Source organism: Terrapene carolina, unplaced genomic scaffold, assembly GCF_002925995.2.
Source record: "Terrapene carolina triunguis isolate 2854851 unplaced genomic scaffold, T_m_triunguis-2.0 Scaffold210, whole genome shotgun sequence".
NCBI classification, from domain to species: Eukaryota; Metazoa; Chordata; order Testudines; family Emydidae; genus Terrapene; species Terrapene triunguis.
This window is the reverse complement of record NW_020664561.1, coordinates 34,302,652-34,314,778: the sequence shown is the minus strand read 5'-3', so window position 1 is coordinate 34,314,778 and position 12,127 is coordinate 34,302,652. Positions and strand designations below refer to the sequence as shown.

At 41.2% G+C, this 12,127-nt stretch overlaps 1 protein-coding gene across 1 annotated transcript in view; it reads right to left on the bottom strand.

Moving 5' to 3' along the window:
- The window catches only part of ALG14 (ALG14 UDP-N-acetylglucosaminyltransferase subunit), a 28,874-nt gene extending 20,006 nt beyond the window's left edge, over window positions 1-8,868 (bottom strand). The window contains exons 1-3 of the mRNA XM_026655706.1: window positions 8,736-8,868; window positions 5,444-5,595; window positions 1,227-1,349 (exon numbers count right to left, since the gene is read on the bottom strand). Of these exons, the coding sequence (XP_026511491.1) occupies window positions 1,227-1,349; window positions 5,444-5,595; window positions 8,736-8,868 (408 nt within the window). The remainder of the gene's footprint in view (window positions 1-1,226; window positions 1,350-5,443; window positions 5,596-8,735) is intronic.
- Between the last annotated feature and the right edge of the window lie 3,259 nt (window positions 8,869-12,127).

Here is a 12,127-nt window from a genome sequence, read left to right as displayed (position 1 = left end):
TTGCTAAGTTACTTGCAAACCTAAAATATCAGAGAGGTAGCTGTGTTAGTCTGTATCCACAAAAACAACGAGGAGTTTGGTAGCACCATAAAGACTAACAGATTTATTTGGGCATAAGCTTTCGTGGGTAAAAAACCCCATTTCTTCAGATGCATGGAGTGAAAATTACAGATGCAGGCATAAATATACTGACACATGAAGAGAAGGGAGTTACCTTACAAATGACCTTGTTACCAAGTTACCTTGCAAACCTAAAGGGATACATTGGTATCCTAGATTTCTAATGTGCAACCCTATGTTTGTTTCCTGCTGCATCCCTATTCCAATATGGATGACAAGAGATTTAAACTTACTTTAATATATTCTTAGGTGCTTAGTACACTAAGTAATTAATTAAAGTGAATATGCATGATATACTGCTAAGAAACTTCCTTAACTGGGACAATCATTTACTTGACACCTGAAAGTGCCAATTACAAAGATTCTACTTTACTTTAAAATATATAAAATTACATACAGTATATCAATTAAATTTGGCAAATTTCATAAAAAATTCTTTGCCATACATCACTCAATAACTAATTAGGCCACATTTTGGGCTAAAGTCAATAATTATTATCTTCCACAGCCACAGGACTACAGATATTTTACAGGGCTCCAGCCACGGAGTCCAACTGTAGATTTTCCAGGATTAAATTTAAACACTTCCCTTCTTTTTAGTGGCTACTAAGAAATCTACAGGGTGTCCTTTCCAACATGCAGCTCCTGACTGTGAAGCCACACTGTCATATTTGACAACTGCGCTACTTACTACAATGCCAAAGGTTCTCTATTAAGCATGGTCAGGGTATTACTCAGATATCCTACTACAGAGAAATATCTTCCCTGACATCAGTTCAAAATTCTGTTGCTTCTGTAGATGATATCATAGACATCTTTAATAGCAGAAGTGAAAGCACTGCACAGCTTCATCTGTTTAAGAATTTAGTCTATTGTTAAGTAGAAACACAGAATTTTGGATTGGTAAGAAGGAGCGTGGATTTTGTTCTAGCATACCATTATAGCCTGATCCTGTGGTCCTTTCTTAATGGGAGTTTTACTCGAGTAAGGACCGTAAGCCTAAGTGTACACACATTGTATATTCATTAATGGTTTGATATCCCAAACAGCTACTCCCTTTTAGAACAGATTAGCATTTCACCATTAACAAGGTTTGTTTTACATACCAAATCTGGCTTTAGTCTGAAAGTCAAAGGAAAGGAGTAAAGTATGGAGTACAGTGTTGTCAGTACTGAAGAGCTCCAAGACTGGCGCACCTCCCGACATCTGGGAATACGATTAAGGGTAAACTGGAAGAGAGTAGGATAAACTGAATTAAAATACATTTCTTCTGCAGAATATGTGACAGCATATATATCTCCGTTACTATAAAAATATTTGTTTGTTGTTCATTTTGTATGTTTCCTTATTACACGCACTTGTTACTTCTAAAATCTGGAGTGTAAACCCTTTGGTAAAGAACCTTGTTGTGTAACGTGAATAGCACACTTTGGGGTGCTGTAAAAACAATACGTCTAGTATACCAGAATACCAGAACTACAATACCAGAACTCTGCTACCCTGTCCCATCCCAAGTTACTTTAAAACACTTCTAGCTCAATAAAAATACACATAAGGAGCAACATCATCTGCAGTATGTTAACTTAGTGCCCCACCTAGTGGACAACACAAAGCATTGTTAAGACATTTTTATGTTTATACTCATCAGATACAATTTTCTGACTTTTGCAAGTGTAAACTGGGAGTGGAATTATAGTAGTGTAAAAACTGAGGTAAGCAAGAAGAGAATCTAATGTATCAGTGGCCAGCATACTCAGTTTAATCACAATTTTAAAAAAAATGTATTAAATGATATTCCTATCCTTTAAATGAATGGATCAGCAACAAAACTGACAGAAAAAGTGTTTGAATAAAGAAATTAATAATTGAGAAAAGTAATATTGTCAATTTCTTTAGAAACTAATAAATTAAAGGGAGGGGGAGAGAGAACATTCAATAATCAAGAAAGATACCAAACTGCAGAATTTGAAATTTATTTTTCTCTTCCCCCCTCCCTCGTCAAAACAGATAGCACATGAATAACAGTACTTAGATTCCACACATCCTTGGTAGCAGGCTTTGGGACCTGATGGAAACAATTCTAGAACACACAGATAGGTCAAAAGTCAGTCTCTATGCACACTGAAAAGTTGATCTCCAGTGAAACTCCAAACAAACGTGCCATGTGTGACAGCGGTTTTAATGAGGTGGACAACTATTTCCTAAGAACTGGCCAGAAGCTGCTCACTCATTTCATGAAGGCCACCAAACAGTCATCAAATGGTAACAAGTCTCAGTCACTATCAATTTGGCAGAATTCCAACTGATGACCTGGAAGTAAAACGCTCCTAATCTCATCACCGAAACCATAAAGTCTCCACTCATTCTAAATACACCAGTCTTAGCTAAAATCATGTTTCCCTGATGAGTGGTGGTTTGAAGTTAGGAGAGACCAAGTTTTAAGACAGTTACTTGTTTAAAAAAAAGTAAACTAAAGATAAAGAGAAAAGTTGTACAGAGGGTTGAAAAGAATGGTTAAAAAGCAGCAGAAGTGACAGAACATAGCATTATTCCAATAGACCTTCTAATGTGGCTACACATTTTAAATACAAACTTGCATTATTGTCACAAACTTTTTTCTTTAAATACTGTTATTTTGAGTCATCTGTGTTATGACATTTTGTGAAAACATTCTGTTTAACAGCTATAGACTGTATTAAATCTTGACATGGAATTGTATAGAAGGGAGGCTTGTGCCAAAAGCACTGAACTGCACAGTGTCATATAAATAAATGAAAGTTACCATAGTGTATGAGGGAACTTGACACAATGGCTGTATGGAATGCTTTTCAGAAATGACATTCCTTAAGAAAAACTGTAGAAAGCTTATCTACACATAAGCAACAGAGGGTCCTGTGGCACCTTTAAGACTAACAGAAGTATTGGGAGCATAAGCTTTCGTGGGTAAGAACCTCACTTCTTCAGATGCAAGTAATGGAAATCTCCAGAGGCAGGTATAAATCAGTATGGAGATAACGAGGTTAGTTCAATCAGGGAGGGTGAGGTGCTCTGCTAGCAGTTGAGGTGTGAACACCAAGGGAGGAGAAACTGCTTCTGTAGTTGGATAGCCATTCACAGTCTTTGTTAAATCCTGATCTGATGGTGTCAAATTTGCAAATGAACTGGAGCTCAGCAGTTTCTCTTTGGAGTCTGGTCCTGAAGTTTTTTTGCTGTAAGATGGCTACCTTTACATCTGCTATTGTGTGGCCAGGGAGGTTGAAGTGTTCTCCTACAGGTTTTTGTATATTGCCATTCCTGATATCTGACTTGTGTCCATTTATCCTCTTGCGTAGTGACTGTCCAGTTTGGCCAATGTACATAGCAGAGGGGCATTGCTGGCACATGATGGCATATATAACATTGGTGGACGTGCAGGTGAATGAGCTGGTGATGTTGTAGCTGATCTGGTTAGGTCCTGTGATGGTGTTGCTGGTGTAGATATGTGGGCAGAGTTGGCATCAAGGTTTGTTGCATGGGTTGGTTCTTGAGTTAGAGTTGTTATGGTGCGGTGCGTGGTTGCTGGTGAGAATATGCTTAAGGTTGGCGGGTTGTCTGTGGGCGAGGACTGATCCTATCTACACACAGTTAATTAAGAAAAGTATTAAACTTATGATTTCCACCAGCCTCCGACCTATATATTTTTTTAGAAATGTAATTCTTGCAGTAACATGTTCCATCTCTACTATGATACAAAGGCTAACAGTAAGCACTTAAATCTGATACATCTTTTAATGGAAGTCAACATATCATGCTCATATACCAGATATGGACCAATTGGTCTTTTTCATCTCCGATATGATTTTATAAGGTTGTGCTTATTTATAATTGCTTTTTCTGCGCATAGAGACCTTCTCATTGTTAGTCAGACATCAAACTGTCGAAACTGGCAGTTCAACAACAGATGAGACTGGAGAACTGTAAGTTTAAACATCAATGCTGTAGCCCTTTATTATCTAGTGACTTTTTGATTATTTTGCCCAAGCATGCAAGGAGAGGTAGTGAAAGCTTGCCATTGCCATGGCCCATTACAGTGTGTTCAACTGAACAAGCTGTAATCCTTCCAAAGAAATGAGATACTGGGGAAGGGATTTGGGTGAAGTTTGCTTTTGTGCAAAATAACTTGTTTACTTAATGACTAAGGAGATTTTCTGTAAGAACCTGTTGATTACTGCTGTTTTATTTCTGTTCAAGCCATGTAAACTGATAGGGTGACTGTCATGGGGACCTGTCCTATAAAAAGAGTCAGGGACTAGCCTACTTGAGACACACTCCTGTAAGGAAGAACTAGCCAACTCAAATCCCACCTGAAAATAATTAAATGCCCTGGCTGGTTGTCAGCTAATTAGCTAGTGAGCCTGATAAAGGGTTACCAGGGCTCAGCTGAGGTGGATTCTATAGACAGGAAGTTCCTGATGAGAGGAGTGTCCAGGAAAGCTCACTGGATGAGGGGTCTGGGAAGGTGTGCTCTGAGGAACAGGGAATTCCTAAATGATGGAAGGAAGCCAAGCCTGTCAGAAACTATATGCTGTCCCAGAGAAGAGTTGCCGTTGACAGATCTGTGCAGAAGGACTCTTGCCAGGTAGTGACAAGAGGCCTAACTCCAGGAAAGGGACCAGAGCTGAAAGAACCCTGCTGGAAAGCAATGGTAGACCTAGGTAGGAACAAAAACTGAAATAATATAAATGTAATCAGTTCTGTTCCCTTAACTTTTCAGAAATGACAGATGTTACATGAAGTATCAATATACAGAAAGCCATCAATTTTATATCATGCTTATTGAACAATTGTAGCAAATTAATACACCTTAAGAATTTTAACTGAAAACTTTTTTTTCAAATTGATCCAATATTAAACGAGTAACATTACTGGTTTCAGTAATTCTTTAAAAGGTTATTTAAACTACATTAGAACCTCCGTTACAAACTTCTCAGGAATGGAAGTTCTTCATAACTCTGAAATGTTTGTAATGCTGAACAAAACATTATGGTGGTTCTTTCAAAAGTTTTACAACTGAACATTGACTTACTACAGCTTTGAAACTTTACTATGCAGAAGAAAAATGCTGCTTTCCCTTTATTTTTTTGTAGTTTACATTTAACACAGTATCATACTGTTGGTTTTGGTTTTTTTTGGTCTCTGCTGCCTGACTGCGTATTTCCCGTTCCAAATGAGGTGTGTGGTTGACCAGTCAGTTTGTAACTCTGGTGTTCATAACTCTGAGGTTCTACTGTACTATATCATGTACAAATGATCAAGCTTTCTTATGAGTATGTATTTAACTTACCTGGGAATTGGAGAAAGTTTCAGCTCTTTTTTGTTCAAAAGTACGTATTTTATCTTCACTCATTTTATCTGAATCTGCAAAAATGTAATGTCGAGGACAGTATGACTGGGACAAACTGCTGAGTAACCTCAGGATTTCTGTTGTGTGTCCTCCTGGGGGGGGAAAAACCATCGAAGCTAGTTAGTATATGAAATATTTAGCAACTCCCAATTGAAAACATGCTGCTGGGGGGTCACTTTTTCCTTCGAGAGACATTGCTAATATTAGCCTCATTCACCCTCCTCTGAGAGCTGGGAATTTAATTAGGGGCTGTTTGTGATGGTTAAGGTAATACGGAGACCATTCAACACTCATTGAAGTTAATTGAAAGACTCACTGATTTTAAATGAGAGTTGGACCAGGCCCATACAGAGGACCTACTATAGAGACTTTGTTTTCCAATGTCATATATATGCCACAAATACAGCTGAGACAACTGTTCTGGTTATAGCACAGTTGAATCTTGACCTGTTTACTGCACACTTGCAATTTGCAGAGAGGATGGGGTTTGACACATGTCTTAACTATATCCTATGGTCAGACTTAAAGCCTTGGACACGTTATCACTATATGCAAGCCATTCCTGGTCATGATCCCCTTACCAGCCAGCACCAACACTTTTGGGTCTATGCTGGCCATCTGGAAGCAACATGGGATACTGTGATTACAAATGTCCTTGTATCACTCCAACTCTGCCCTGCCACCTGCTTTTCACTAGCTTCTACCAGTGTAACTAATCTAGCGCCTGATCTTCACTAGGCCGTAGAGTTATTTTAAAAGTATTGTTAAAACAAAGTTTGGTCTTTTATGTCAAGGTAAGACAACTATAACAGTTGGAGGACTGCCATATCATCCCATAAATAGTCAATTTGCCTGTTAATAGAACCTCATGCGACTCTATATATGTAACCTTATTTATACATTGATAACATGACAACTTTGTGTACTAAAATTTTGGTGGGCCAGTCTTAAAACGTAGGTACCTCTCATTTTTATTCCTTTCTTCCTCCTGCATTTCCCCCCCCCCCTGCTTTTTAGGAGGAGCAGGCACACAGTTACACTATACTCATGTGCAAAGACACGCAACGCAGGTAGCCAGTTGAATAGTGAAACTGAATATGATCCCACTCCTGTAAGCTGCAAGTGCAACGCTCTCATTAAAGCTAATGGGAATTCCCTGTCCTTGGGGTATGCAGGATCGGATTCTAGGATTGTATTATTTTATGCCCTGATCTTGCAGTTATGCTTCATTTGAGTACATGTGTTTGCAGGATTGGGGCCCTAGTTACTTTCACTCTGCCATGGAGTTGCAGAGGTAGACCAAACTAAAGTAAGTAAAACCAGTTGTACTCCGTCAGCTGGTGTCCATTTTCACTGGTGGCAAATATCATCTGGAAGACTAACACCCAAAATATGCCATGGCAGGAGACTGACAGAAAAAAAACATGGTACCTCTACTCCGATAGAATGCGACCCGCTATAACACGAATTCGGATATAACGCGGTAAAGCAGCGGGGAGCCCTGGGCCCTTTAAAGTGCCACCCGAGCCCCGCTGCTTTACTGCATTACATCTGAATCCTTGTGGAGCCCCGGGCCCTTTAAATCCCCGCCTGAGCCCCGCTGCCGGAGCTCCAGCAGTGATTTAAAGGGCCCGAAGCTCCCCGCTGCGGCTGGAGCACCAGGCCCTTTAAATCACCACCGGGGAAGCCGGTCCAGTCCGGCACGGCGTGCTGGCTCTTGCCGGTACGCCGTACTGGACCGAACCCGATATAACGTCTCACCTATAAGGTGGTGAGATTTTTTTGGCTCCCGAGGACAGCGTTATATCTGGGTAGAGGTGTATCTAGACTGCCATATTTCAGCACCTAGGCAAAATTGTCAATTTTACATACATTTTTGCACAATATTTTTTGGAAGTGTTCTGAAGAAGATCTTCTTAGATCAGTAGTGGGATTAAAAGTTTAAAATCTTTATTTAAATCTATAATAGTGGCACTATAGGAAGAGGCTCCCAGGTTCAAACTCAATCGTATCTTTGTTAGTGTGGTTTATTTTATTTTATTTTTTTAAATTACCTTAATCCTTCACTGGGTTTGATGTGAGTGATTTTTCACACAGCAAATATAATGTATTGGTTTTTTTTTAAGGATGCAAAAATGAAGTTTAAGTAAAAAGCCCAACTATGCACTGCAGGGGGCTTGTAAAACAAGCTAAAATGGAGCAAAAGATGCTACCACATGCTTAATTCTTCTCTAGATTTGTGTGTATTGTATCATATACTCTTCTGTTGTCATTCCAGAAGAGGCCCACTCCCTCTTAACCTCACGTTTCCTTGTAGAAGGTGTCTTTCACACTTAGTTTTCTGTGCCTTAAGAATAAGTGATACAGCTAGTGTTTGTTTCCTTGAAAGCATAGCAAGATCTTAAAATATACTTAATGTAATTTCCCTCAACATCCTATACTTCACATGCTGCCCATACAGCTGTGTGGTGTTGCCAACCTCTATGACAGCCACAGAGCTCCATCCCAGACAGGGATAAGAGTTAATATTATTAATAAATAAGTATATAATGGTAGCACACAAAGGACCCCGTGAGTATTGGAGCTTGATTTTTGCAATCCTAGCAATGGAAAGGTTACACTCTTAACATAATAAAATACTACTCTTGTCACCCAGTTGTGGATGAAGTGGTCTTGCATATTACAGCAGAAACATAAAACACCGCACTAATAGCATTACTCGCCGCAGTGTGGGGTGTAACGCCCTTTGGCTCTTTAGCCCACCTGGCTGCCGAAGCAGGACCCATGACTCCCTGGGCATCACCCTGTGTTCTCTGTTAATGCCCCCGCGGGTTTCCTCACATTGTCCCTCGGACCTCACTCGCCTACCTCCACTTTCCACCGCCCTCCCTTAGCTGCCTCTTGCTTCTCTGGGGCCCTCCCGCCGAGGCGGGCGCCCTGCCGCAGGAGCCCCGCCGGCCAGCTCTCCATTTCGGGACAGAGCTGTTGTGGGGACACTACAGCTCCAAGCCGCACCGCCGTGCAAGGCTCGAGCACGCTTCCCAGCATGCCCCAGACTACCCGCCGCCGAGCCGCCACCTACAGGACTACACTTCCCAGCATGCGCCGCTCCCGGGGGCAGCGGAGGCCGTGCTGGAAGCTGTAGTTCACGGCGGCGACAGCCCGTGGGAGTTTGCCGGTGCGCTGTGCTGCCCTCTGCCGGCCGGCCGGGATCGGGCCCGTCTCTACTCACCGGAGCCGGCCACCACCAGGAGGCTGAGGGGAGCTGTCCGCGGGCTGCTGTTCCGCCTCGCTAGGAGAAGCCGCGCAGCGAGGAGCAGCAACAGCAGGGCAGCGGCGCCCAGCACGGCCGGGAGGGGGTCCATAAAAGCCCGACAGGGGCGGACATGGAATTCCACAGAACAAGGAAGACACGACACGAAAACTACGGGGGCCGTACCAGCTCAAACTTACTCGCGTCTGTATATGCGCTTCGTTATGTGGCGAGCGAGCATCTCACTTCTCCCCGCCCCCGCGGAAAGTCAACACAGATCCTTCCGCGCGCGCCCCAGGGAGGGAGTGCCGCCGCTGCTCTCCCGCACCTGACCACTGCAACGCGCAGGGGCGCCGCCCTCCCCTCCGGCTCCAGCGCGCCTTGGGAAGCGGGCGCCGGGCTCCCATGCAGAGAGCTCGTAGGCAGCTGAAGCTAGAGCCCAGGGTTCGGTGTGAGGCGCCGGGGGCCCTGCAGCGCCGCTGTTGTTGAGGGCTGGTGAAAAGCTCTGTGAACCTGCCCCTGGTTGACGAGATCAAAAACCTTGCTCACTTCTCTATAGCTTTGTTGTCTATGTAGCACTAGCAGGAGTATAGGGTAGTAGAAGCTTATTTTTTGTCCCTAACGTAAGGCACGGGGAACAGATGTGTTCAGCAAGAAGTGCCATATTCACATGTTAACCCTTTAAAATAAAATGATTAGCACCAAAAGCAATTTAAGTGCTAATTTTATATGTAGATAATGCACAAGAGGAAAACACTGTCTTTCTATGAAAATAAATGTCTTCATGTTGCAGGTCACTGGGAGAGAGGGTAGGTAGGATTTGTTTTATTTAAATTATTTTTTCCAACACTGTTTCCTTCCTTGTTTTTTTCCTCATCATTTGGCCTATTGAGCAGCCCTACTTAAAGTTGAAAGAGTCTTGAAATCTGTAAATAGCTGTGAGCATGACAATCAGACTTGGTCATCAGATTCCCTCTTTTCTTCCTCTTACTTATTTTGGATACTTCCTCTTTTTAGATAACACTTACTATTGGAGACTGGTGTTACTCATTCAAAAATGTGAGTTAAATAATGGAAGGGTATTGTGTCAAGACAGGTTATTAAAAATAAGGGTAAAATTAAAAGAGAAGCATGCAGGGAGGGATCTGCTTTGAGAAACCTGCTCTTGATACTGAAGAGATACATTGAGGATCTGCCAGATCTCTGGCCTTGAAGGGGGAGAAAACTTTCCAGACTTCTTACAATTCGCTAGCTTAACTGGTGATCTTTCTGAATAAACTCAGAAGCTCAAGTGCTACAGTCCTTGCTCATTGGGACTTTTGCTGGAGGAAGGAGTATAGCATTTCAGCCAGTACATACAGCAGACTGCTTGGCACCAGGGAAGGCTCAGAGTTTGAGTAAAACTGCTTAAAGTACGACCTTTGAGGTTTGAAAGGACAATCCTGTAGTCTAATTGCAGAAAATCTCTACTGGAATAGAATTTCTTTTTATTCTAAATAAGCAATAAAACTGCATGTCTTCATCTGACTGGAGGAGGTATATCAAGACTTATTCTCGCAGCCCTTTCTGATAGAGCAGCCTCTTTTCCTGCTCTAAATAAATGGTAACCTAGCTGCATTTGTGTTTCCTTATGACAATTTCGCAGTAGCCTAGGGTGCTCCATATCCCAGCAAATATCAGATGGGGATTTCATACAGATAGCTGTAGGAGACGGCGCCATTGGAGCCAGGAAACAAGTCTCCTTGTAGCTGTTAGACCCCACTGTATTCCCCTTGACAAACTCTATCTTGTCTTTGGTTGTAGCCCTCACCGTTATTACCAGATCCTTGTACAATACTTGGTCTCAGTATTGGTCAATATTAACAGTGTTTGCAAGTAACATAGTGTGTGGCTAGAGCTAGCAACTCTTCCAAAATCCCAAAGTAGCCACTTTAGCTGAAAACTCGTGGAGTACCTATAAATCTGGACGCTTTACCAAGGAAGGTGTTGCATACTGTTGGGCTCTTTTATTGGGACCAAAAAACTGTTACTAGTAGTCCAGGTGAATGTGAAATCTGCTCGCCCTGACAATGTCTGAAAGAAAGGTGTGAGTTTATCCTGAAGAGTCTCTATTGATTAGTTAGTTTATACCATGCTTTGGAATTAAGAGATCTATAAGTGCCAGTTTTATGTATAGTTTATATTATGATTATAAGGGCTGTCACTTCAAATGGCTACCTCAGAGTACTATTAAAGTCTCTGCCATGGCTGCAGGAAATTAGCTTTGAACTTCTCATTTAGGAGAAAGAAACCATTCCCATCTTAAAGTCAGCCAGCATTGTCTTTAAGGAAAGTGATACTTAATGTATTCAGTTCACTTTAGAGCAAGTGGATGGAAAAAATGCTCTTGTAATCTAAGATGGCATTTGTATAAGATGGCAAGTTTGTATGGCCCACTCCTAAGGCAGTGTTGTCCAAAGATAAGAGGGGAAAAAGCAGGAGAAGAAAACCTAGTGTTGTCTTTTTGAAATGTGACTACTCCTTGAGAGAGCTTCCTAGTACACTCAATATCTATCTGGAAAACTATACTGGTATGTAAGTGTTAAATTAAATTGACCTCTTCACAGTCATTTTACAGTTTCCTATGACTTTAATGAGGAAAGCTAGAAATGTAATATGCTGAAAGTATTTTCACCCTGCTAGGAGAAAAAAAAAGTGAGCTGTAAATAACTTTGCTTGTCTAATGGTCAGATCCACTGTCTGACATTCCTAGGACAATTTGAGGTAGTTTTTACTGATATCCGTTTAATTGGTAAGTGAAAAGGTTTGTTGAAGGAACTGAAACATGCAAAACGTTGATTGCTTGTAATGGGCTTTGAATACCTACTATTGAGTGTTCCTCCATTGTAGAAGTATGAACAAGAGAGAGCTTAATATGTATTAAATAAGTAACTGTTGAAAGAAACAATGAATGCCTGTATACCTTTTGTTTCTAATACCTTCCTAGATACTTAGGAATGTCTTATTAATATTCTCTAGCTCCATTGGATTTTGTTGTATTTCAAGCTGAAATATATTGATCTGATTTATGGTAGGTTGACTAGTGTGCACTAACTTGAGAGTGTTCCTTTTTAACAGACTCATGTTAATATTAAGCCATCTATTGACTATAGATAATAGATTTTTCTGTATAATAAAAGATTTCTTATTAGATTCTTTTCATGTCATGTAAAACTTCTCTGTGAAGGGCAATATACCATTTAGGAAATTACTGTTTCTGAGCCAATACTGAATTCCTGGGAAAAGTAGTGCTGCAGTAGAATTAGTGGTCCCAGGAACTTTACTTTCTACGTAAGAATTGTAGAGGATAAGTGGTCTGAAAAGTACAGTAG